The 27,948-nt window shown below is 49.0% G+C and overlaps 1 protein-coding gene across 1 annotated transcript; it reads right to left on the minus strand.

Annotated features, from left to right (window-relative positions):
- Positions 1-171: 171 nt before the first annotated feature.
- Positions 172-27,414, minus strand: IFNGR2 (interferon gamma receptor 2). The gene is made up of 7 exons (XM_066370307.1): positions 27,209-27,414; positions 18,857-18,989; positions 15,807-16,015; positions 11,645-11,793; positions 8,393-8,552; positions 7,879-8,036; positions 172-3,994 (listed from the first exon to the last, which is right to left on the minus strand). Exons 1-7 carry the CDS (start codon positions 27,276-27,278, stop codon positions 3,884-3,886), a joined length of 990 nt encoding a protein of 329 aa, XP_066226404.1. The 5' UTR covers positions 27,279-27,414; the 3' UTR covers positions 172-3,883.
- Between the last annotated feature and the right edge of the window lie 534 nt (positions 27,415-27,948).

The following is a 27,948-nucleotide window of genomic DNA, read 5'->3' on the forward strand; positions in this document are numbered from 1 at the left end:
CTCGCGAGCCAGATGTGGCTCTTTTGATGGCTGCATCTGGCTCGCAGACAAATCTTTAATAAAAAAATAATAATGTTAAAAATATAAAACATTCTCATGTATTACAATCCATTCATTTCCTACCACTCATGTTCATGGTTGCGGGTAGCTGGAGCCCAATCACAGCTGTCCTCCGGGACAACACCAAATTTTTATTGGATAATGCATAACGTTCACAGATCATTGTATGGCTCTTATGGAATTACATTTTAAAATATGTGGCGTTCATGGCTCTCAGCCAAAAAGGTTCCCGACCCCTGTGCCAGGGGCTCCTAACCTCTATGCCAGGATAACAGGCTCCACCTGCAGCTTCCTTGCCCAGCGCTCTGCTGTCTGCATGTGCTCTTCACATGCAGAGGTCTGTACGATTTTCTTAAGAAAATTCATGGCACATGAAATCAGTCTCGAAAGACGGGGGCCACCCTGGCCTGTTGCCACCCTGGTCTGTTGGCTCAGTGGATAGAGCATTGGCCTGGCATGCAGATCTCCCGGTTTGATTCAGGTCAGGGCATGCATGAGAAGCAACCATCTGCTTTGCTATCACCCTCTCCCCCTTCTCTCTCATCCCCTCTGACTCTGAATGGATTGAGAATTGGCCCCAGGCACTGAGGATAGCTTGGTTGATTCAAGCATCAGCCTTGGAAGGGGGTTGCTCAGTGGATCCTGGTTGGGGCACATGCAGGAGTCTGTCTCTCTATCTCCCCTCTTATAGGCCAGGCAGGTTCACAATGAATTCTAGCAGACATTAGAGGAAAGCATTGGACCATTCCCGTTGTTTATTGGAGGCTGGTAGACACAGGCTAGCAATCGCAGTGGAGGACAAAGAATCAGGAAAACCGCCCTTCACAGTAAAGGCTGAGGGAATCAGGGAACCACACCTCACAATGGCAGGAGAGTGATGTGGGAGAATTGCCATGGAGGGAAACCACCCATAGCTTTTCACAGAGACACACATGTGGCTTTAATTGTGCAAAGTCCGTGCAGCTGGGAAACCAGCAAGCAAGCCTGACACAGCCGTTTTCCCCACACCTCCCATTAAAAAAAAAAAAAAGATGGGTGCCTTTCTCATGCAAAGTAACCTGACAGGCTGGCAGTGGCCTCGGTGCAACTAATCCATCATCTCTGGGTAATCTATTCTTGGTATAAAGTCCACTTTTCTCCATTGCTATGCATACTTCTTAACTCTGCATCCATAGTTCATCATATGCTTCATAGGATATATGAAAGAATACCCCTCCTCCTGTGTAATAGATGATCATTGAATTAGATAATCTGTGTCATATGGGGTTTTGACCTTCAGTAACAGGAGTGGATCTGTTTTTCTTCTGTTTTTTAAATTTTATTTATTGATTTTAGAGTGAGGAGAGAGAGGAAGGGGGTGGGGCGGGAAGCATCAACTCATAGTAGCTGCTTCTTGTTTGTGCCTTGACCAGCAAGCCCAGGGTTTCAAGCTGGCAAACTCAGCATTCTAGGTCAATGCTTTATCCACTGCGCCACCACAGGTGGGTTTTTTTCTTGTAGCAAATATTTTACCCTTTGTAGGCAAACAATTTGTTGCAACTAGTTGATTCCGTCTTGCAGTGCAAAAGCAGCCACAGACGATACATAAGCAAATGAACAACACTAGGTTCCAATACACGTTTACTTATTGACACCAAAGTTTATTTTCATATACTTTTCTCCAACTATTTAAAGAATATAAAAACTGTATCACTCTGGCCAGATAGCTCAGTTGTCTAGAGCATTGTCCTGAGGCGCAGAGGTTCCTGGTTTGATCCTCAGGGCACATGCAAGCACAGATCAATACTCCTGTCTCTCTCTCCCTTCCTCTCTCTTTCAAATCAATAAACTTTTTTTTTTTTTTTTAAGCAAGAGACAGACAGAAAGGGAGAAAAATGAGAAATATCAACTTGTTGCAGCACTTTAGTTGTTCACCAATTGCTTCTCCTACGTGCCTTGGCCAGGGGGCTCCAATTGAGCCAGTGACCCCTTGCTCAAGCTCGTGACCTTGGGCTCAAGCCAGCAACCAGAGGGTCATCTATGATTCCACGCTCAAGCTGGCAAACCTGCTCTCAAGCTGGTAAGCCTACACTGAAGCCAGCGACCTTGGAGTTTCAAACCTGGGTCCTCAGCATCCCAGGTCAATACTCTTATCTGAGCCACCTTGTCATGCTAAAATAAATATTAAGAAGAACAACTATTATTCGTAGTTTACAGGTCACATGAAAACAGGGAGCAGGCTGGATCGGGTGCTGGGTAGTTGGCTCTGTTACAGATGATTTCTAAGATTGCTTTTGTTGACTAGAAAACAGCATCCACTAGGTGTTTCCTTACCAAAAAAGGATTTATGGTGGGGCAGGATAAAAGACTGCAATCCAGCCATGCAGACATGCCACATACACACACTGCATGCCAAGGCAGAGTTACTAATAGAGGAGGAAGAAGGACATTAAGGGAGGGGCAGGTACAACCCTAGAATTCTATTGTAAACACAGTGGGAGAACTCCCAGCAGCTCCCATAAACAGACCCTCCAGACTCCATGTAAGTCCCAGTCCATCTTTATCACTTCCAACTCAAACATGATTGTGTACAAGCCTTGCCTTTGTCAACCCATGTGACTCACACGTTGGATGAGGTACTAAGGCAGCTTCAGAAAATCCCTTATACCTTTCAAGGACTCAAGTGACACATGTAGGATGTTCTTTCCAAGAGACCGTGAGGCCTCAGTAGTTCTACTGGGTGTTATGTGTGAAATCAAAAGTTCAGGTATAGTAATTTAGCAAATGTGAAACTTGGCAGAAAATAGGCCAAAATAAGAAGGTGAAGTGGAGAGGAAATACCTGACATAGACATTTAAAAGGTTAATTATATAGTCTTTTATTTTTAGTTAAAAAAAAAACCAAAACAAAAAACCCTTACATTACCAGGGAAATATTTACAGGATCAAGCACATTTTAAGCCAGGAGACTGGCAGTAAAGAGCTGTTCCATGGCCCTTATAGGGACAGGCCGGGACAGGTTATGTGACCTGCTCAAGGTGCCTCAGCTCACTGGCCAGACTCATGGAGAGGACCCAGTCTCCTGTCTGCCGGGCCCAAACCACAAGGATCAGGAAAGATATCAGAGGGGTGCCAGAGCCCTTTTGCTAACAAACAATTACAGGCCTTTTTAGTGTTTGAGAGAAATCTTAATTTTTCTGGGCTACCTCTGTAGAATTCTTTTACAAAATGGTATGATTAGAAAAAAATTTTTTTAATTCAGTGAGAGGAGGGGAGGCAGAGATAGACTCCTGCATGTGCCCCAACCGGAATCCACCTGGCATGCCCACTAGGAGGTGATGCTCTGCCCATCTGGGGAGTTGTTCCATTGTTCAGCAACCTAGCTCTTCTTAGCACCTGAGGTGGCCTGAGGTGGAGGCCATGTAGCCATCGTCACTGCCAGGGGCCAACTTGCTCCAATCAAACCATGGTTGCAGGAGGGGTGGGGAGAGAGAGTGAGAGAGAGAGGGAGGAGAGAAGTGAGAGGGGGAGGAGTGGAGAAGCAAATGGGTGCTTCTTCTTTGTGCCCTGACTGGGCATTGAATCTGGGATATCTATACGCCAGGCTGACGCTCTACCACTGAGCCAACGAGCTAGGGCCAAAACTTCTTAAAGAAAAGAATGAACCCGTCTTCTCCACGAGGACCACGTGTCTCCGCAGGCACGGCCGGCCGGCCCTTTCTGCAGTGGGAATTTGGAGTCTTGGCGGGGACATCAGCAGTGTCTGTCACTGGTTCAAAGTCCTGCTCCTGCAAGCTTGGGAATGGAACCAGTGCTTTGCTTCAAAGTGCTTTGGAGGTCATCTTCTACTCCTTCTCTAGAAGTGAAACGACACACACAGGGTCCCAGGCATCATCCGTCAGCGAGCTATGGTTGTCCAGGGCCTCTAAGATGGGCTGAGCTGGATTCTTTAAATACTTGAAAGGGTTGAAAACCAACATTGAAGTTAGTTGATCAGCTTAAAACACCAGACCTTTGACTCATGTTTTCGTTGGCACCATCATGTTTTACTCAGATATACCTTCCTATTCTGTCCACCAACGCACCAACTTCTAAAATCTGGCTACCCCTCGACCTGTCATCTCACTGACAGTGCTACTACGGGTCAAGGCCCAACCACGGTCACAGTCTGAAGGAGAGACATCACACTCAGTATAAGCAAGCTCTGACCAGCTTCCCGGGGTGTGGGCCTGTGGATTATCAATCCCAGCATGTCTCCAACTCTAACTTCTCAGTGAAGGGAGAGTCGGATCTGTTATTCACCCACAATGGGGGAAAGGAGGGCAGCAGTGATGGCCAGTGCCACCCAGGGTCGGTGGTGTGGTGGTGAGGAGAGAGCAGAGGTCCTTGTTGTAGTATTCCTTTCCCTGCCTCCTGGGCTTTATACTAAGCCACGAGCTCACCCAGTTCCAGAGAGCCCAGAGCCTGGTCCTAGGAGATACTGTTGGCTTGGAGCCCTGGGGAATCGCAAAAACCTAAGTGAAACAGGATTTTCACCTAACTTCCATGGGCACTGATCGGTATTTTCCATATTTTCCCAGGAGAGGGAACCAAAAGACTTTAGGTTAAATTCAAATCCCAAAGGAACAACTTGCAGTAAATTCATTGATGGGGGGAGTTTGGCCGTGTGAGAGATTAATGCAGTCAAACTCTGGGATCCCTGGAAAGCTGTTATTTTGTGACAATAGTAACCAGGGAAGTTTTGGGTTTTTTTTTGTTTCTTTATGTAAGAACACTTACATGAGTTCCACCCTCCTAACAAAATTGAAATGCATGACTCAGTCCTAATATAGACACAATGTGAGACAGCAGATTTCTGAAATTTGTTCTAGTTGCAAAACTGAAACTTCAGACTGTTTGAACAGCAACTGTCTGCTCATTTCCCCAGCCCCTGACAACCACGATTTTACTCTTTGTTTCTATGAGTTTGACTGTTTTAGATCCTCTTTTGGGGAGTCATGTGGTATTTGTAGGGAGGCTCGAAGAGGGAATGTCACATATAGTCTGTATGATGTCTGGCTACTTTAAATACCTCAATATGGATGACGGAAACAGTGATTACAGCTCTTTCTAGAAGTACCACTGTCTAGACAGACTCGGACCTTATATCTGTTCATTCTAAATATCACAGAGTAAGATTCTATTTCCAACAAAACAGAATGTCAGTTTTTTTTGTTTTTTTTTCATTTTTCTGAAGCTGGAAACAGGGAGAGACAGTCAGACAGACTCCCGCATGCGCCCGACCGGGATCCACCCGGCACGCCCACCAGGGGCGATGCTCTGCCCACCAGGGGGCGATGCTCTGCCCATCCTGGGCGTCGCCATGTTGCGACCAGAGCCACTCCAGCGCCTGAGGCAGAGGCCACAGAGCCATGCCCAGCGCCCGGGCCATCTTTGCTCCAGTGGAGCCTCGGCTGCGGGAGGGGAAGAGAGAGACAGAGAGGAAAGCGCAGCGGAGGGGTGGAGAAGCAAATGGGCGCTTCTCCTGTGTGCCCTGGCCGGAAATCGAACCCGGGTCCTCCGCACGCTAGGCCGACGCTCTACCGCTGAGCCAACCGGCCAGGGCCAGAATGTCAGTTTTATCCCAATTTTACCAAAGAACAATAAATCTCCTGAAGCAAATACTTTTAATTATTCTCCGATCACCTAGTGTCTCACCCTAACAATGTCCCGACTGTCCTCAGTGGGCCGAGCTGCCTCACAGACCCTCTGGGGGCTGGGGCTGTGCGGGAAAAGAAGACTTTCTGCAAGTCTCCTCCCACCACCACCACTTTTCTTTCTCAGGCCTTTACGACACTAGTAACATCCACGGAGCCCCGGTGTGCAAAGCCTTGCGCTCACAGTGCTGCTTGCTTGTCCTCTAGGAATATCCTAAGTGCCCTGTCTGGCCCGAGGCTCATGCTCTTGACTTCTGCCTATACTGCTCTCACAACTCCTGCCAGGCTTCACTGCAGGTGTTCTCTGAAAAGCACCCGGAGAAAGGGACAGCTGCCTCCAATTTCTCAGTCAGGTCACTTTTTGCCCAACCTTGTGCCATTAAAAAAATGTGGTTTTTTTACAGAGACAGAGAGTCAGAGAGAGGGATAGACAGGGACAGACAGACAAGAATGGAGAGATGAGCAGCATCAATCATTAGTTTTTCGTTGCGCATTGCAACACCTTAATTGTTCACTGATTGCCCTCTCATACGTGCCTTGACCGCAGGCCTTCAGCAGACCGAGTAACCCCTTGCTCGAGTTAGCAACCTTGGGCTCAAGCTGGTGAGCTTTTGCTCAAATCAGATGAGCCCTCACTCAAGCTGGTGACCTTGGGGTCTCGAACCTGGGTCTTCCGCATCCCAGTCTGATGCTCTATCCACTGTGCCACCGCCCGGTCAGGCAAAAAAAAAAAGTTTTTTAATTGTGGTAATATACACACAGCATCAAAAATCATCTTAACGCTCTGGCCAGTTGGCTCAGTGGTAGAGCGTCAGCCTGGCGTGGAGGAGTCCCGGGTTCGATTCCCGGCCAGGGCACACAAGAGAAGCGCCCATCTGCTTCTCCACCACTCCCCCTCTCCTTCCTCTCTGTCTCTCTCTTCCCCTCCCGCAGCCAAGGCTCCATTGGAGCAAAGTTGGCCAAGGCGCTGAGGATGGCTCTGTGGCCTCTGCCTCAGGCGCTAGAATGGCTCTGGTCGCAACAGAGCGACGCCCCGGATGGGCAGAGCATCGCCCCCTGGTGGGCATGCTGGGTGGATCCCGGTCGGGCACATGCGGGAGTCTGTCTGTCTGACTGCTTCCTCATTTCTGGCTTCGGAAAAAAAAAAAAAATCATCTTAACCATTTTCATGCGTAGCTTAGTAGTGTAAAGTGACATTGTGCAACCATTACTGCCCTCCGTCTCCAGAACATCTTTCGTTTTGCGAAACTGAAACTCTGTCCCCATTACACGCTAACTCCCCATTTTCCTTGCCCCAGCCCCTGAAAACCACTGCTTTCCACTGTCTTTATGAATGTGACTACTCTAAGTGCCTCATATAAGTGGGAACCACATAGATTTTTTTTTGTGATTTTTTTTTGTATTTTTCTGAAGCTGGAAACGGGGAGAGACAGTCAGACAGACTCCTGCATGTGCCCGACCGGGATCCACCGGGCACGCCCACCAGGGGCGACGCTCTGCCCACCAGGGGGCGATGCTCTGCCCCTCCAGGGCGTCGCTCTGCCGCGACCAGAGCCACTCTAGCGCCTGGGGCAGAGGCCAAGGAGCCATCCCCAGCGCCCAGGCCATCTTTGCTCCAATGGAGCCTTGGCTACGGGAGGGGAAGAGAGAGACAGAGAGGAAGGAGGGCGGGGGGGGGGGGTGGAGAAGCAAATGGGCGCTTCTCCTATGTGCCCTGGCCGGGAATCGAACCCGGGTCCCCCGCACACCAGGCCAATGCTCTACCGCTGAGCTAACCAGCCAGGGCCAGAACCACATAGATTTTTGTCTTTTTGAAGATGGTTTACTTCACCTAGCACCATATCCTCAAGGCTCATCCATACTCTAGCATGGGTCAGAATCTCCTTCCCTTTTTAGGCTTAATAATATTCATTGTATATGTATGTCACGTGGTATACCCATTCATTTACTGACGGACACTTGGGCTGTTTCCATCCTTGGGCTGCTGTGAATCAGGCTGCTATGCACCTGGTATACAGATAACCCCACCCCACTTGTAACACAAACGTCTGTGTCCATGGCTTTGCCCACTGCTGTGCTCTGTAGTGTGACCAGGGGACTATGGAGTGCCAACACACCACCCATGGAGAAGTGGGCACACATACCTCTTCTACTTGTACTGGGATGCCCGGTGGAGAGTGAAACCAGTGCTTAATCAGGCCTTTGTACCTCTGGATCACGACGAGACAGGCCCCTGCCAGCCCAAACAGTGTCAAAAAAGTCCCCACGGTGACCAGGGAGACATGTTGGAGCCTGGTGGAGGCTAAAGAGATGACATACGCATGAACAAGAGAACTGGCCCACACATGGTGCAAACATCAGGTGATTTTTCTTCTGTCAACTGCTGACACTATATTCCTGTCCCAGGGAAATGGACAGATACCAGCCCCTCCCCACCCCATATGCTCAATGAACAGCTAGCAAGGTGCGGGATGCATGGTGGCTGTGGCCACCAGAGATGTCGGCACGAGCCGGTAAACTCTATGTGCTCTCTTCTCACACCTTCCCTCTGAGTCTCCCTGCTCCCATCACCCTTCACCTCATAAGTGTTCCCCAACTTCACTATTTGAGGAGTACCCTTTTCCCAGCACAGAAAGGACATAAGGAGGCATATCTTACCATTGGCCATTGCTCTGTGACAAGATACATCGCTCAAATGCCCAGGTATGTAGATGGCTTGCGAGCTCCAAGACAGCTGTGCCCTGACTTGTAAACAGTACACTCTTAGGGGTTTTAAATCATTCAGCACAATGAAGTTTCTCCTGAAGGGGCCTTTATCCTACATAAAAAAAAAATCAACAACCACACATGTAAATGACCCCAACAGATATGGCCAGCCACTTCTCTCTTTCCAATGTTTGCTCAACTTCACAGAGGACAAAATAACCAAAGGATAGGAGGTGCTGGCTTTGAAGAGCCCCTCACCTGCACTGGACACATTTTATGTTGGAAAACAGACAAGAGGTGTGAGGAAAGATGCCAATGGTGTTCGGGCTGTTTCTGGCCACAAGGCCTCGGAGGGAGGGCCCATCGAAGACCCACCAACCGTAGCAACGTGTGGTCCAAAACTGGAGTTCAGCACCATTTCTAGGATGAAATTTGCTCCTTTAAAACGAGTATTTTGTAGTTTGTTGTTAATCTAATCTAGATACTTCAAGTTACCGTATTTCCTTATGTATAAGACACTCCATTTTTTGAAAAATTTGGGGTCCAAAAACTGGGTGCGTCTTACAGTGGTTGTAGAAGTGTGACATGTCAAATGCCATAGATGGAACTGAGGACGAGGCAATATATGAAGACAGTGATTCGTCATCAGACACAGATGAGGACAAGCTAATGGATGGGAGTTTTGACAGTGATGAATGAATTTTATGATGAATAAAACTTGAGTTCAATAACTTTATGTAATACATTTTTTTCAAATTTTGGGCCCCAAAATTAAGGTATGTCTTATACATGGAAGCGTCTTATTCATGGGGAAATGCGGTAGTCAACAGAAAAAAAATTGTTGGGAAAAAAATGTGCCTTTTAGTTGCTAACCTGCTTCCAGTTTTAACTAAACTGTGCTGATTCCTTTTATAGTTTTGGTCAAAATGACCTTAGCTATTAAAGTCATCGGTAAACAGCTAGAGCCCACATTCTTAGAGGATTTGGCCTTCTCCCCACCCCCTGCGGCTTCCCACCCTCAGGCCTTAGCTCCACACCTGGGTCACTCCAGCCCCTGGCTCCTACAAAGTTGTCACTGTTCTGCAGAGAAACAAGGAAAAGATATACTGCATTGTGGCAATCTAGGACTTCTTGTAAGGGACTGCTTTCTTGCTTGGAGACAGACACAGCAGAGTATACTGTAGTCGTGTGAGGTGGTGGTGGCATAACCTCTGCTCAGTGACACGGGGTAGGGGGTGGGGGGGGTGGAGCTGCTACTGAGTAGACTGAAAAACAGCCGGTTATCCAAGAGTATACAGAATATATTTTAAGAAGATACATGATAGTTGTATCATTTATGACTACCAGGGTTACAGGTGATTTTTAATTTTATTTTCTTTAGTTTGATGCTGACAGACTATGATGTCACAGGAAGCCATTTTAAGGACAGCCACCAGCAGGCATGTCTACGCAGGCCCAGGACTGCCGCCCTCAGGACGAGAACCTCAGGACCTGGGAACTTGGATTTCTGGAGGGTCCTACCATGTCCTAACTGCTAAGGGTGGTTTTATGCCCGGCCCCTGCTTTCCTGTTGGCAGTCCAGAATTTCAGTAAATACTTGGGAGAGGATGCTTACAGGATCAGCCCCCAGTAAAAACCCTGGACACAGAGGCTCTGAGGAGCCTCCCTGGCAGATAACACTTCACATGTTGGCACCTCTTGCTGTGATGGAATTAAGTGTGTCCTGTGTGAGTCTATGGGGACAGGGTTCTTGAAGCTTGTGTCTGGTTCCCTGTGGCCTTAGCCCATCTGCCTCTGCCTTCTGCTGATTTTTCTTTGTGTCCTTTCTCTGTAATGAGTCACAGCCAGGAGTATAGCCATATACCGAGTCCCAAGAGTCCTTGAGCACATCTTGGGGTTTGCTTTTGGGGACACCTGACACACAGACCCAGAGCTGGAATGGAGATCACAGTGGTGACTTTCAGAGTCATTATAACTCAAACCAACTAAGTGGCAGAGAGAAACCGTGGTCACAGTGCCCAGCACCACATCTGAAGTCGGGGTGCACATGGCCCAGGATGTACAGGAAGAGGCAGCTGCCTCTCTTTTCTGGATTTTTCCAGACCTTCTGTATTCCAGTTGACCGGATCCCAGCCTCAGGTTTGGGGGAAAGATGACTTCTGTCTTCCCTATGTGCAAACAGCCTGTTCTTCAGTGAGTTTTGCCTTCCCCAGACTCACCATAAAGCAATGGCAAGAAGGTGCAAATAGAAATTATGTAGGAAGGAAACCGCAAATAAGAGCAGGACCTGAGGTCAGATGTCTCACTCTGTTCTGCTGGCGGTCAGCGGCTGACCTTGGCCAGCTGCCTCCTCACTCGTTTCTCTCCGCATGTAACAGGCTGGTACAAAGATTAAATGAGATGATATATCTAAAAAGCCTGCTCAGTGCCAGGCACAAAGAAAGCTCTTTATAAATGTAATAAGCTCTTATTATTATGAATTATAAAAATTATAATAATGTCAAAATTAGGAAGTCATGAAGTTTATATAATGTAACCTCATTAAATGCCACTTGGATACCAGGCACTGGAGAGGATTAAAAGTCCTCATTTTGTTCCTGCACTACCCAGGGCTGACCAGGCCCTTGAGACGGATCCGCCTGTCCACCTCATCGCCTGCCTCAGGCCCTCCTCACGTGGCCTGCATTTCTGACGGTTGCATGCACGTGGTTCTCGGCATGGGCCCAGCCTTCTCTTGCCCACGGTCCCACTTCCCTGGCACACTCTCTCTTGCTCCAGTGGGCTTCACACCCATTCACGTGAACCCTCTTTGCAAACCGCCAAACCAGAGGAAGTCAGACCATGAAACCTTGCAGACCACTGTGGTGGATTCCTTGTTTTAGCGATTGACTCACTAGAATCTTCTCCCAACCCCAGAGTGTGGCAGGAGAACCATGAGCAATGTGCCAGCAATCTCTGGACCCAGGTAATGGAAACGGGGTGACATCAGACAGAGGGGCCCCACAGGCGGATTGGTAGAAGGGCTCCATCAGAGTGAGGAGAGAAACAGGTCTTGAAGAGGTGGGTTAAAACCCGCACAGGTCTCGGACCCCACAGCCACATGGAAGTGGCCTGCTCTCCTTGCCCACATCAGAGTCTACTTCCGTTTGCTATGTTAGAAACTCCAAGAAAAGAAAATCAAAATTAAAAAAAAAAAGCTCTTGCCTGTTGGATGCCTGCCTCTTCCCAGTAGTGGACGTAATACGAAAAAGTGACCATGGAGGACACACCGATGTCAAAGGGAGGGGACAACTTGATGATAAGGGAGCCTTCTCCAGGGGTCACCCAGATTTTATTTGGAGGCCCGATGGTCACTGAAATAGAATTATAAACAATAACAAGAAAATATGTAAATATTTATACACACATATATCATATATACACACACATTGTATATACACAATACTTATTATATATGTGGCATGGACATCAAATACATATATTTATATATGTAGTGAGGTTGCATGTAGGCACACAAGATTACCAGCAGCTGCTCCAGGTATAAGTCTGACCAGGAAGGCTACAAGGCAGGAGGCTCAGGGAGCCACAGTGCAGCACCAGGGACTCTGGCTTCAGTGGAAGGTGGGGTTCTCGCAGCCATCCCCATGGCAGCCCAGAACGAGTCTCTCTGGTCCCCCCAGGAGACAGCTCAGGTGCAAGGAGCGAGACCCACATGGGGAAGGTACAGGAACTTCCTGGGCTTAAAAACCACAAGAGCCAATACCACTTATCATAACTCCACAAGAACAGTGTCCTGAGCCCACCAGGGACATGCCCAGTTACAAGAATCACTGTGCTTAGCAAAGCCCAGAGATGTGGCTTCCAACCAGAATTTCAAATTATCCTGGTTGAAATGCAGTTTCCCAGTCAGGGGTGATGTTGACCATAAGCCATGCTGCCTAATTCCAGGGGGACATGCCACCTTTATCAAGTTCCAGAGACACAGAACAGGGAGGTAAACCAAAGGTCCCATTTTCATGCCGAGGGAAAAGATTCCATTAGCCCTTACCTGCTATACATATTTTGTTATATAATTTCTATGTAAATGAACCAAAGTGGTGTTCACACACCTTTAGATACATTTGTCTCCCATCTTAGTGTAATATGATGCTGAAATTCAGTAACAGATCTTACCATCATAAGTCTGTTTGTTAAGGCTTCTCATGTAAGTCACAGATTCACCAAGCATTTTAAAGAGTATAATCAACCAGAGGAACTCCATTCAAAGCAGAGGTTGGGTCCTCCCAGCTCAAAGAGACCTGCTTATGTGTAGGTTATGCACGCAGACAATCATGTGTCTGTGAACAGTGTTCATGACAGTGGCCTGGTTGCTCTTAGGCTTCCACACTCTCCCCTGGGTATGGGTGAAGCAATGGTCTCGCCACTGGTTCCTACAGGGTTCACACCTATGCCCTCTGACATCATATGTTCTGTGGGGGAACTAACCCAGACAGAAACAGGGTGGGGCTGGCCTACCACCGGCTGCCGGAGGTGCAGCTTGGCTGTGGGGGACCCAGGGCTCTTCCATGAATCCTCCTCGCACACATGTTCTCAAGCTTCCCAGGGCTGTAGCATGGGAGAGCCTGTGACCCCCGGGGCCCAGCTGCTGTGGTGCTCTCATATCCATGGGGCGGTCTCTAGCCATCCCCGTGACTTAGCCATGGGCATGGAGTGGAGCATGAAAGGCAGCCATGACTGCTGGCAATGCAGCACTGAAAGGCCTACCCTGTGTGAAGGGAGTCCAGGATCTGGAATCTGCTACCTATCCAGTCAGCTTGTCTCTCTCTCTCTTTTTTTTTTCAGAGACAGAGAGAGAATCAGAGAGAAGGATAGACAGGGACAGACAGACAGGAACGGAGAGATGAGAAGCATCAATCATTAGTATTTTGTTGCGCAATGCGACACCTTAGTTGTTCACTGATTGCTTTCTCATATGTGCCTTGACCGTGGGCCTTTAGCAGACAGAGTAACTCCTTGCTCGAGCCAGCAACCTTGGGTCCAAGCTGGTGAGCTTTGCTCAAACCAGATGAGCCCGCACTCAAGCTGGCAACCTCGGGGTCTCGAACCTGGGTCCTCTGCATCCCAGCCCGACGCTCTATCCACTGCACCACTGCCTCGTCAGGCCAGTGAGCTTGTCTCTTGAGGAAGACACTGCCTTCTCTCACTGCACCCAAGACTTAGTGGGACTCACTGTTGACAGAGACTTCCATGTCCTGAGCGATCACTACAAAGCGGACAGCGTGGACATCCCACATGTGTCCACACAGGTTGTGTGGCAGCCATAGAAGGGGACCCCCATTTCCAAGAGGGGGAAACTGAAGCCCAGAGGTGGCTGCACTTCTGCCACGATAACAGCCAGCAAGTGGCAGAGCTGGGATTTAAGCCCAGGTCTGCATGATGCCAGATCCTTCCCCCTCCAGCCCTCTCGTCCTTCTACCCTCAAGTGCTGGGGGAACCATCATCAAGCCGGTTCCACAAGTGGTGACAGCAGCAATGGGATTGGACAACACCCCATGAGGGGACAGAGAGTGATAATCTCGCCAGCCACTAACCAAGGACACTGTTGCCCAACTCAGGCTGGGGGAACAGAGCGGCTAACACGGGACCAACAGCTTTCATGACAGGTCCTGCTTTTGTTACCACCACTTTCTTCTGGGCAGTGGCCTGTAACCACCATCACTTTTATTTTATTTTATTTTATTTTTATTTTTCCGAAGCTGGAAACGGGGAGGCAGTCAGACTGACTCCCGCATGTGCCCGACCGGGATCCACCTGGCATGCCCACCAGGGGGCGATGTTCTGCCCCTCTGGGGCATCGCTCTGTTGCATCCAGAGCCATTCTAGCACCTGAGGCAGGGGCCACAGAGCCATCCTCAGTGCCCGGGTCAACTTTGCTCCAATGGAGCCTTGGCTGCGGGAGGGGAAGAGAGAGACAGAGAGGAAGGAGAGGGGGAGGGGTGGAGAAGCAGATGGGCGCTTCTCCTGTGTGCCCTGGCTGGGAATCGAACCCGGGACTCCTGCACGCCAGGCCGATGCTCTACCGCTGAGCCAACTGGCCAGGGCCCACTTTTTTTTTTAAACTAGTTCTCATTTAGGTGATACTGTATAGCTCATACGTGATAGCCCTCTACACCAGGACAAACGGCTCGTCCACAGCAGTGGATTAGCCAGCAGGGACCTCATGTCTGCGTTGTCCACCTCGGTGTCACCTACCACACGCCACTGACTTTTTTCTCAGCTTCCTGTTACAGAAAATTTCAGACACGGAGAGAGTAGAGAGAAGACCGTAACAAAGGCTCACGTCCTCACCACACAACTTTAAATCAACCATGTCGTGGCTGGTTTTGTTTCTCCTGTGCCCATCCACCTTGACCTTGACCATCCCAGTCTCTGGATCATTTTCAATGAATCTCAGACATTACATCGTTTCATCTGTAAACACTTCAGCATGTATCTCTAAACAATAGGACCCCCCCTTTAAAAACATCAATAAAATACTAAATACTACTATAACACCTAAAATATCAATAAACGAACAGTAATGGCTTCAGGTGTCATCCAATACCTGGACAGCGATCCTATCTCCTTCATTGCTTTACACTTTTGTTTAAATCAGGATCCCAGTGAGTCTCATACTTTGTGTTTACACGAACCACAGATACCACAGGAACCTTGGGCACAGCGAGCCATGTGAAAAATGAATCCCTGATGGAAGCACATGGAAAAGCTAGGACCTGACGATTCTTATGCATCCTTCCAGTGTCTGGGGGCATGTTTTTCACCCAATCATTCAACACGTATTTACTGATCTTGACTATGTGCCAGGCACCATTCAAGGCTGAATTCGAGTCTTTCTTGAACATAAAAGAAGCTGTACCAGGACAGGGAAGGGGGATCAGTGTGGCCAATAGGCTAGAATTCCATCTAGCATAGAAGTCAGCAAACTGTTTCACTAAAGCGCCAGGGAGAATTTAGGCTTTGCAGGCCAGGCAGTCCCTACTGTAGCTATTTTACTGGGCCAGCCTGAAAGTGGCCACAGACAATAAATTAAAAGATGGTGTGACTGCGCACCAATAAAGTTTTATTTACAAAAACAGGTTGGTGGGCCTAATTTGGCCTGCAGGCTGTAGTCTGCCAACCCCCAGTCAAAACAAATCCCACTCCCTGAGCACCAGCATCCACGGTCAGTACTTGGGGTTGACCATCACCCCACCTATTTGCTGAGAGGCAGGACTGAGGTGCATGCAGCCAATGCAGCTTGGCAAAAAAGAATGGGAAGGAAGCCAGGCAGCCATAAAGGCAGCTGTGTGTACTTGAGTTCTCTTACCATTCTGATAGTGTATGAACCAAGGCGCTATCATCCAGGCAGAAACGCGGTCTTGCAGTTCGGCTCGGACACGTAAAGTGATGTTGTGACACGGATCAAAGCCGTTGGTGTGACTGGTCCGGGTGAAGTTACATTTTGTCACGGTGATCTTCGAACAGTTCACCCCAACAGTCTGGTTGTTGAGGTCGGACCACTCACTGTTACTGGAACTGCAATGACAAGAAGGATTTCACTTTCCAGAATCCTCTTCTCCACTGTGCATGACAGTTTCCTCAGCACTGAGGTTTTTAAAGTGGCCCTATTCAGATATAACTCCCATACCATGCAATTGACCTATTTTAAGTGCATGCTTCAGTGGCTTTCACTGATGTTTCAATGGGGGTCCCCCAATTTCATTTTCCACTGGACCCTGCAAGTGATGCTATTGGTCCTGGTAGATTGGTCCATTTATTAAAGATGATCAAGTTTGTAATCTATATAATTACCTGTAGAATAGATAAGTTCAGAGATAAACCCCAGTTTAGAACCTATTTTTATTAAGCAAATACTGTTAAAATGGACATTTAAAGATGAAAAAGAAATCATCTGGAAACCCACTCCACTAACAACTTTTTTTCTAAGTTCTCAGATCTGTTTGGTTTTTTTTGTTTGTTTGTTTTGTATTTTTCCGAAGCTGGAAACGGGGAGAGACAGTCAGACAGACTCTCGCATGCGCCCGACCGGGATCCACCCGGCACGCCCACCAGGGGCGAGGCTCTGCCCACCAGGGGGCGATGCTCTGCCCCTCTGGGGCGTCGCTCTGCTGCGACCAGAGCCACTCTAGCGCCTGGGGCAGAGGCCAAGGAGCCATCCCCAGCGCCCGGGCCATCTTTGCTCCAATGGAGCCTTGGCTGCGGGAGGGGAAGAGAGAGACAGAGAGGAAGGAAGGGGTGGGGGTGGAGAAGCAAATGGGCGCTTCTCCTATGTGCCCTGGCTGGGAATCGAACCCGGGTCCCCCGCACACCAGGCCGACGCTCTACCGCTGAGCCAACCGGCCAGGGCCTCAGATCTGTTTTTGACCACAGATACATTCCAAGTTTTACATCGTTTCAACTGCTACCAAATGATACAATTATCGTTTTTAGTGTCTGCCTAATGCTCAGTTATTACAAGTTAACATGACATGCCATTTCTCTGCTAACGGATATGAATATACACTTGGATTTGCATCTTCATGAACATAATTTTTTATTTTTTTCCCCAATGGTGGTGGTGGTGGTGGTGGTAGGGGTTGTCTTATCTACTTAGGATAGTGACATGGACATTTCCATGGCTCTAAATGTACAATAGAACTCCTTTCTAAGAGGGCTGGGCTAACTGATCCTGACCCAGCCCTGCATCTGCCAACCACAGTCTCCCAGACACTGAGCATCACCATTTATTTTACTCTTTGTTATATTTAGTAATGTAAAATGACTTAGCCAATAGTATTAACTTATTTAACAAGGCAAGCAAATAACAATGGAGGATGTGGGTTTTGCCTTTCTAGTTCCTGAAACCAATGGGAAAATGAACTTCCACCAAACTGAGAGGCTAAGGTGGTTCCAACAGCAGAGCTCTCTTGAGGCCTTTGGTTGAGGTGGAGGCTGGGTAATCTCTGTCTTCGGACGATTTTAAAAGTATGAGAGAGGCCCTGGCTGGTTGCCTCAGTGGTAGAACATCAGCCCATTGTGTGTAGATGCCCTGGATTCAATTCCCAGTCAGGGCACACAGGAGAAGTGCCTATCTGCTTCTCCACCCCTTCCCATCTCACTTCTGTCTCTCTCTCTTCCCCTCCTGCAGCCATGGCTCGATTGGAGTGAGTTGGCCCCGAGCACTGAGGGTGGCTGAGGATGGCTTCATGGCCTCCCCCTCAGGCATTAAGAAGAGCTTGGTTACTGAGCAACAATGTAATGCCCCAAATGGGCAGAGCATCACCCCCTAGTGGCTTGCCAGGTAGATCTGCCTCCCCTCCTCTCACTGAATTAAAAAAAAAAGTGTGAGAGAAACATTTGCTTCCAGTGGTGGGATTCAGCCAGTCTGCACCTGTTTGGCAGAGAACTGATACCTAATTTTCTGTTGAGTTTGGCAAACCAGTTGTTAAAATGGCACTTGTAATCAGGGTTCTTGCTAAGTTGGGTACTTGGGCAGCCGCCCAAGGTGGAAATCACAAATTTACATCCCTTACTTTTTTTTAATATTATCTGAGCAACAGTATATTTTAAATGCCCGTAGTAATGTTCATTCTGTCCACAGGTAAAAAAAAATTGCAAGTAAGGATGCCAATCAAAAAGCAATATGGAAATATCTTAAATAACAGTTTTATTATTTTTTGTCAGGTATTACTTAATACTTTTTCATTAATTTCTTTTTCTTAAGTGAGAAACGGGGAGGCAGAAGACAGACTCCCGCATGTGCCCAACTGGAATCCACCCAGCAAGCCCACTAGGGGGCAATGCTCCACCTATCTGGGCCATTGCTCCATTGCAACCAGAGCCATTCCAGCGCCTGAGGCCAAGGCCATGGAGCCATCCTCAGCACCCAGGCCAACTTTGCTCCAATGGAGTTTTGGCTGTGGGAGGGGAAGAGAGAGACAGAGAAAAAGGAGAGAGGGAAGGGTGCAGAAGCAGATGGCCGTTTCTCCTGTGTGCCCTGGCTGGGAATCAAACCTGGGACTTCCACACACCGAGCCGACACTCTACTACTGAGCCAACCGGCCAGGGCATCATTAATATTTTAAAACTCTTTCTTATAACATAATACCGTTTTGTGTTGTGTCCTCTTTTATTGTTCTTATTTAAGTATTAAATGTATGAAATAATAAACTACCTTTCAGTATATCTTTTTTTTAAGTACTTAAAACAGTCATTAGGGCAGAGAACTGGTTGTTAAATTACTTGAATGCCACCACTGTGTGCTTCCCATGGATTTGCTCACAATCCTGCCGACAGGCAGTCACAAGCAGCTGGCCTAGGGTTCCACAGGTCCCCCACAGCTCCCAGTAAGGATTCCCACAGAAAGATCCGGCTTACAATTTGAACTGTACCCGGTACACCACCGGTCTCGTTTCATTGCTCAGGGACACCGGCTCCCAGCTCAGAACCTGCTCGGCGTTGTACAGACGAATTCTCGGGTTTTGCGGAGCGGGCAGCTGGGAAGGAGAGTCTTGAGAGGGACCAGGAATAAAAGTATGGGAGGAGGTGGGGGAGGGAAAAGGGGGAGCAGAAGTGACGAGTTAATGAAAAACATATAGAAACACACAGCTGCCAAACCATTCACACAGCTCAGGTTTCCTCCAGGTGCAGGAACCACATCAGCTTATCTCCCTGGCATGTCCCCTCAACCCCACTCAGGGGACTAAACAGGGCACGTCAACAGTCTGTGGCAAAGAAGAGGGCATGGGGCTGCCTTTCCACCTGTAGGTCTCAGTTCTTAGGAATAGCCCTGGGCTCTGGAGTCTGGCTGGCCTGCAGCACCTGCTCCACCATTAGTGCAAGGGTGTAACTGGGCAGGTTACTTAGCAGGCAGACCTCAGTTTCCTCTTCAGGGATGAGGGACTGATAATGTCACACTCCACAGGTTGTGGTGCAAACTACACTAGTGGTCATGGGACATGCATTAGCCCAGGATGCAGTACCGAGGCTGTGTGCAGTGAGCCTGTAACACGCACACACCAAAGCAGGATGCAAACCCCAAAGGCACTGGGAGGGCGAGGCCCATCTTCCGGGCTTCATCAGATCTGCTGTCTCACAGGGACCCCGGGGACACTCTCAACCAGCCTCCCTGATGAGCACTACGTGCATGAACTTTGGAGAACTACAAACACCAGGATGACCATTCCCCAGGGGACCACCACCAAGAGCAGAATCCCTTCCTTGGGGTGACCTGGAAGACACAATCTCAACCCCCAGGCAGACACCTGACAGTGTAGGTAATCACCTATTTAACCTTGAACCCTCTATGCCTTGAATTGGGGAATTTTAGTTAAAAGCCCTGAGCGAATGTCTCTTGGATGCAAACACCAAGAAAGTGTGAGTGGTTCACCTTTGTGCAGACACAAAGAAATACATGTGAACGGGTTTTAGAAAATTAGCCTACAAGTTCTGGATTGCCCTTTCTTTGTGCTTGTTACTTAGCAAAAGAAAAGGAATATATTGATCATTTTAGTCCTTTCTCCATGTCAGCAAAATGGCCATTAATCATTCTTCCCCTTGTCACCTGCTCTCCCTTTCTTATAATCCTGTTACCTCTGTTCTGCTTCTGGGAGAGCTAAGGGAGAAGGAGATTCAGGAGGTCCCTCTTTGCCTCCCTTGGCAGGCCTCCCTCTCTCTTCCTCTTGACATAATTTTGTGCCTTGAGTATAGGTTTTTCCCATGCAACACCGGTAGTTCCCAGTGGGCTGGAGCACTACATGACAGGATTAGGCCAGAGACAGCGTGTTGGAGAGCTCACTCTCTCAAGAAAGCTCCATACAGATAAGTTTTCATCTGAGATGGAAAGATTTAAGGGGAGGCCGGCCAACCCTTCTTCTGAAAGATACGTCACCAAGTCTGTGGCCCATTTGTTTACATGCCACCATCTCCACGGCTATGAGCTTGGGCTGAACTTCACTGCAGGTCTTTATTGAACCAGCAACACTTGTCCCAGTTCCTACCAGGCCTCATGAAAGCCAGGGCCAAGGCAGACAGATGGCCTGCTCTCCAGGCAGGCCTATCTGGCTCACAGGGGCTGCTGTGTCCCAGACGACCCCCAACTGAGCTGGGCACTAGAGTCCTCCCTCCAGGCAGGGCTAGACAGTGTTCAGTAGCTGAGTGCTTGGTTAGGGCTGGGCATCTATCGAGAATCTCAGAAACCTCTTTTTACTGCCTCCCATCAGTTTCCTGCTGATGCTGAAATAAATCACCACCAACAGTCCAGATCTATGATTCTCACAGTTCTGGAGGTCAGAAGTTTGAAACAGGTCTCTCTGGGTGAAAGTGTGGCGGGGCTGGTTCCCTCTGGAGGCTCTGGGGGAGAAAGGGTCCCTTGCTTTTTCAGCTCCCAGAAGCTGCTCACGGCCTCTGGCCCGTTTCCCTGAGCCCCTGGCTATGTGCTGCCATCTCCCGGGTTCTGGCTGTCCTGCCTCCCTCCCATATCTTTCAAGGACTCTGGAGAGTATATTGGGCCTATGGAACCCAACAATCCAGGGTCACCTCCTCACCCCAAAATCCTTACTTCAATCACCTACGCAAAGTCCCATTTGCCACATAAAGTAACACAGTCACAAACTCCAGGCCTTAGGAGAAGGACGTCTCTGGAGACCACTATTCTGCCTGTCCATTTCCATCCAGGGAGGTGTCAGCAGGGATCCTCTCTCCCTCATCCTTCTCCTGGTACCCTGTCCCCCTATCTAGACATTCAGCTAAGACAAGAAGCCCCGAGAGGCCCAATGGTGCAGAAAGGGCTTCCACCCCACCGACATGGGGACCAGAAGGCTTCCCTGTGACAACTGCAGGGTCCAGAGAACCTCCCACTTTCACCTTTCATTCTGACTGGGCAGCAAGGAGGGGACCGGGGTTTTGCTCTGATGGGTGAGTTTCTTGGAATCCCCTCTCACTACATTCAGAGAAGGAACAAGTCTTAGAACTGTGTGTTTCCAGTGAAGTACCGGAGAGGGTCTCATTAACAACCTCCTCGAAGCACCGCCCAGCACCTCTCAGGCCTGTCCTCTGACAGCCTCACTCCTTTCACCTGGGCCTGCATGGCCTCCTTGTTTCTGGGAGATGCTGGACATCCTCCTACTTCACATCTCTTTGTCTGGAACCTTCTTTCCAGTCATGCCACGGCTCTCCACTTCACTCCCTTAAGGTGCCACCCTATCAGAGCTGCTTCCCGCGTATGTGCCCAGGGCCCAGGGCTCCCTGTCCTTGCCTTGTTTACACCATGGCCATGTGGTTAGAAGCACGGATTCCAGGTAAGTGGAGGAGAGACAAGATGGCGCTGGAGTAGGCGGACGTACCAACATCCACCTCTCAGAACCAAAGTGGATTACAAAATAATTTTAAGAACTATCATCTGGAAAAACCAACTTTGGACTAAAAGCACAGATTCTGGGCTAGACTGCCTGAGTTCAAAGCTACACAGCCCTGATGGGAGATCGGGCAAGTTGTTTAACCTCTTTGTGCCTCGCTTCTTTCATCTGTATAGTGGGGACGATGGCAGTACACACTTTGAAGGGTTGTGTTGGGGACTGAATGAGTTAATATCCGTGCAGTGTGGAGCCCAGTATGATCACAGCATGGCCCTGGCCTCTTCTTGTGGCTGGTGGCTCACCCACAGGGTCCCCAACACAACAAAGGTGAGCTCAGGAAGGGTGGTGTTGCAGATCAGGGGTTGTTCTAGCCCGTGCCTGGGGCTCAGACACCGACCTCCTGCAGAGAATCTGTAGCCAGCTTCTGTGTCCTCAGCTCATAACCATCCACTTGCCCACACCGAGCCCAGCTGTCCTTTCCCTTCTTTGATGCCTGTCCCCCCTTTTCTCTGGTCTCAGAGGCTAGGGCCAGCAGTGGGTATACAACTCTGGGCCATGGACTTATCTGCATGGCTCCAAAGTCATATATTTAGGGCCAGACCACCTGCTATCAACAGTGGGAAGAGGGTGGGATTTATGGGTTTCAGCCAGAATCCTCATCCTGTCATACCCATGGGATCCTGTCAAATCCACCCCTGAGCCTCAGTTTCTATAGAAACAGTGAATCAATACCATCTCTCTCATATCTGTAGTGTGCGCATATTGCAAGACCACGACTGAAAGGAAATCAGACACTGCTGCCTAAGTGTACATTTTCAGATGGGGCTATTCCAGGGGTCCTGGTGAGCAGCAAACAGCCATACAGTCCCTGCCTTTTGTGACCACCAACAGGGCACCCAGCCCTGTGTTGAACACTGTATTCCATAGTCTGACCTTGTTGAAGGCAGAACAGTAGTCTTCCACACACAGATGTCTATGTCCTGTGAATAAACAGGGTGCACAAAAGTTGGTTTACAGTTGTAACACTGAGTTAAAAAGCCACTGTAATAATCATAACCTGCATGTCTTTCCCCATACGAACAACTGTAAACCTATGTTTGCCCACCCCTTATATGAAGTTCATGGCAAAGAGGACTCAAGGTTGCAATGATTTTAGGTTCCTAATCAGGAGACCTAAAAATAGGGAGATTATCCTGGACTATGTGGGTGGACCCAATGTCACCAGAAGAGTGTTTCTCTCTAGAAGCTGGAAAGAGGAAGGAAATGATTGTCCCCCACAGGGCCTCCAGAAAGAAATGGTCCCTGCCTTCACTTTAGCCTAGGGAAACCTGTACCAGATTCTGACCTCTGGAACAGTAAGACTACACATCTGTGTTGTGAGGCATGCAGTTGGTGGTCTTTTGTTACAGAAACAACAGGAAATGGATACAGTTCCCATGGGTGAACACCAGGGCTCTAAAGAAACCCCAGCTCCTACAAGCTAAAAGCTCACAGCCCTAAGTAGGTGTACAAATCCCGACTCTACCTTCCTTTGCCACAACCTTTGGGGCAATGATTCCTACACTGTTAATGGTAAGAAGGGATAATCTAGGTGTCCAGTGTATTCTCTGCACCCTACAACCACAGCTTCTTCTGTTCCACCTTCCTATCCCAATCCATCACCTCTGATCCACCCTGGCTCCAGGCATTTCAGAGTTATACAGATGTAAGAAGAGGGCATCCTGGGTCTTACCAGCCTCATTTAACACACATCCCACACAGATAATACAACAAAATACAATTCTCATTAAAATTAATAATTTTAATCTTGACAATCAACGACTCTTTTGGACTTTGACATCAATGGGTCAAGAATAGGAATGACGAATATCATTTATGACGAATATCAGTGAGCACACCTCCTCTAGAACCCTGAAGGTGAGAAGTCAAATGAAAACAAAAAACATAAAACAAAAATTCCCTGAACACTCACTCAACCACAGCCAGGAAGTTGTTCTCATTAGTAAATCCTGGACATCACTTCTTTTACACAGGCAATTTGACTCTTCCAAAAAAAAAGGATGGCTTTGTTTCTTTGGGAGGAAAATGGGGCTCTTACCTACTTCAAAAGAATGGTTGAAAAAAATTAAGAAAGATAATGTATATAAAGCACTGAGCATCTACCTTGGCTGACCTAGAAGAATGGCCCAATAAATGGTAGTTCTTACTATCATTTATCGAGTTTGCACAAAACATCCCAGTTTAGTAGTTTCAACTGCATTATGGACAAGTGGGAGTCACCTGATGTAAACTCATCTGCAATGGTTTTTATGTTGCTGGGGATTTACATCTTTCCCAGGGTTTCTAAGCCCATTAGACACTTCGTATATTCAAGTCAGTAAACCACCATAATAGAATTCTGTGGCAGGAGTACCAGTGCAATCCACTGGAAAATTAAGCAGGAGGTATGACAATTACAAAAAGAAACCTCACTACTTCAAAGCTCAGGTAATTATGTTACTAAAGAGTCAGTTGACTTGCTGCACTTTCTTATTTTTTTATTTTTTGACAGAGACAGAGAGAGGGACAGGTAGGGACAGACAGACATGAAGGGAGAGAGATAAGAAGCATCAATTCTTCCTTGCAGCTCCTTAGTTGTTCATTGATTGCTTTCCCATATGTGCCTTGGTCAGGGGGCTATAGCAGAACCAGTGACCCCCTGCTCAAGCCAGTGTCCTTGGGCTTCAAGCCAGCAACCTTTGTGCTTCAAGCCAATGAGTGACCTTTGGGCTCAAGCTAGCGACTAAGAGGTCATGTCTATGATCCCATGCTCAAGCCAGCAACCCCGCGCTCAAGCTGGTGAGCCCACGTGCAAGCCTGTGACCTTGGGGTTTTGAACCTGGGTCCTCTGCGTCCCGGTCTGACACTCTGTACACTGCACCACTGCCTAGTCAGGCTGACTTGCTGTACTTTCATGATGATGATTAGTTTTCTCACCAAAATAAATGCCACCATGTAAAGCAGGGGTCCCCAAACTACGGCCCGTGGGCCACATGCGGCCCCCTGAGGCCATTTATCCGGCCCTCGCTGCACTTCCGGAAGGGGCACCTCTTTCATTGGTGGTCAGTGAGAGGAGCATAGTTCCCATTGAAATACTGGTCAGCTTGTTGATTTAAATTTACCTGTTCTTTATTTTAAATATTGTATTTGTTCCCATTTGTTTTCTTACTTTAAAATAAGATATGTGCAGTGTGCATAGTGATTTGTTCATAGTTTTTTTATAGTCTGGCCCTCCAATGGTCTGAGGGACAGTGAACTGGCCCCTTGTGTAAAAAGTTTGGGGACCCCTGATGTAAAGCATCACTACAAATTGGGTCAGAGCCAATATTTCACATATGTTATCCCTAAAACAACTCCAAGGGGTAGATATAAGTCTTCCTTTTAAAAAAATTGGTTTCCAATGCTCTTTTTTTATTATTCCTCTGGCCACAAAAAATAAAAATAAAATAAAAAATAAGAATTCATGATTCCTAAAGGACACTTGTGAATTGTGGAAAAGTGTAGAAATTCTCCTACCCATTTACTATGTAATCGGTGTAATGCAGTTTCTAAACATTTCTCTCAATCTCTGGGCTCCCCAGTGAGTCAAAACAGTTCACAGACCACCACTAGTCAATAGCAGTGCTAGGGTAAAGTGCCACCACCCGCCCATCACCCAGCTCCGGTACCAATGTTTCACCAATCCCCAAATCTCACTTGAAGGGGCCCAGGGAGGGTTTGGACCAAGGCTGCTCAGGACTGGATGCTGGGGAGGGCTGGAATCAGGAGTCAACCCATCTAGCCCACTCCCAGGGGAAACCCATTTAAACCAGGAGCACACACTCTCAGAGGCAAGGTTCCTCTTATGAAGCTTGGAATTTTAAGGGCGTTTGCAAAGAGTGCCAGTAGAAGAAACAAATCTGAATAACTTCAAATGGGAGGAAACCTCTAAATTCCTGATACTCTTAAGTGCTGCTACACAACCTATGATATCAGTCTCTTCATGGGACAGAACCCAGCAAAACACAAATACACACAGGGATCGTTCTCCCACCTACACCTGCCATTGTTCCTTTCTTTTCTTAAAACTGTTTATACAAGGTGTCCTCGGGTTACAACAGTCTTAACACAGGACCTTTTGAGTTTACCACACACAACCTTTTGAGTTTTACCAGGCTCACTCCCATAAAAACTTTTAAAAATTGAGACGTGTTTTGGTTTACCCCACTAGGTAGTGCTTATGGACTACATGGCCGAACTAGTTTGGTTGCACACAGCAGAAGAATACATTCACTTTTTGTCATTTTTTTTGTTACTACTATACAGTACAGTGTATACTACAGTATATTTATGTCCTTTTCCTTTCTCTGTGGCTTAGTTGTGTTTTTATGTTCTATATTATGACTTTATAGGTGTTACAATAGCTAAGCAATAGGTTAGGGTGTGTTTTGACTTACACCAAAATTCAGGTTACATCACTGTTGCAGGAACGAACTGTGTGGTAACTGGAAGACTCCCTGTATTTGGCTCACAAGTATGGGCAGTTAGTATCAGAGGTAAGAGAAGACCCCAGGTAAGGGGCTGGCCAGTTGGGAGCAGAGCTGGGATTAAATCTGGTTCAGCTGCTTGCCCCTTCCCTCAACACAACTGGGGGTCTGGATATTTATAGGTCTTGCCCATCTATCTGATCCTAGAAAACTGACCTTCTGGATTTTAGACCTACTACTGTCAAACACACCCCGGCCACACTAAGACTGAGTCATGGTTACACCTTAAGATCCAAGGTCACTGCTCCTGGCTGGTGGCGCCAGCCCGAAGCTACAAGACTGGCCGGTTCGGGTCCCACTTCTACTCGGGCCCCTGGGTAGTACATGCCAGGCAGGGGGCAGGGCATCTTTCAAGCCACCCAGGATGAAGAACCTATGGCCGGTCGAGGCGGCCCAGTACTGAGCCCTGGCTTCGGTCCTTCTTTTGTCCACTTGGACGAATTGGGAGGCGGCGACGCAGTGCGTTCCAAGGGTGCGGCAACGCAGGGGTGGGAGTGGAGGGAGGAACAGTGTGTGTCCGCCTTCCTCGGAAAGGTGTCCCCAGGGCCGGGACACAGGGAGAGGCGACGCCGCCTCGCGGCTCCTCCGGGTCCACCAGCTGCTTGCCCGGAGACTGCCCGGAATTCCCCGCAGTCCACTGAACCCCCATCAGAGCTTCCCCCACACCCCCTACCCGCTCCGGGATCCCCGCGCCCACCCCACCCGCTCTTTGATCCCCGCGAACCTCCACCCACTCGGGGATCCCTGCGCACCCCCTACCCGCTGCGGCGACGCCTCCGTGCGGCCTGGGGGACCAAGGCCCCGCTTACCTGCTGGGGGCGCCGCGGCGCCGAGTTGCAGTAGCAGCGGCAGCCACAAGAGCGGCGGCGGCCGCCGCATGACCAGGGCTCGGGCGCCGGAGGCCCCGCGGCGCCTCACGGTTCGGCCCGGCCCAAGAGCCGGGTCCGCTGTGCGGCTCACGTCGCCGCGGCGGCGGCCCTGGTTGCGCAGGGCACGGGTCCGCCTCTTCCCTCCCGGCGCCCCGCCCCACCCGCCCGGCCGCCAGGGACTTTCCCCGCGCCCCTAGCCACCTGCCCAGACCAGGGCCCCGAGCTCCCGGAGCGGCCCGGGCTGGGTCCCTGCGGCGCCGCCGAGCTGGGCGCACCGAGCCCCCCCCCCCCCCCCCCCCGAGCGGGGAGCCCGCCGGCCTGGGCCCGGCGCGAAGGAGGGACGTGCGACCCTTCGGGAGAGACCCAGGAAAACCCGAAGTGGACCTCCATCCCCGGCAGTCCTCCCGCTGCTCCCCGACACCCAGGGTGGCACCATGCGGGGACCCCTGCCGTTAGCTTAAGCGTTTGCTTTCATAACAGCCTCTAAAGTACCAGTGAGGTTTTTACCCCTTTTTTTGAAAACAAGTTTTAAGGGTGTAGTTGAAGAGGCCTGGGTGAAGGAAGGTGTGGGGCCTCGTGGGGCACGGCTACGGAGGCAGAGAGGAATGTCCCACATTTCACAATGGCCTGTGGGTCACGCGCGGGAACAAGCCGCGGCTACACGAGGAAGTAACCGCGGA

The sequence above is a fragment of the Saccopteryx leptura genome, chromosome 2 (genome assembly GCF_036850995.1).
Source record: "Saccopteryx leptura isolate mSacLep1 chromosome 2, mSacLep1_pri_phased_curated, whole genome shotgun sequence".
Lineage (NCBI taxonomy): Eukaryota > Metazoa > Chordata > Mammalia > Chiroptera > Emballonuridae > Saccopteryx > Saccopteryx leptura.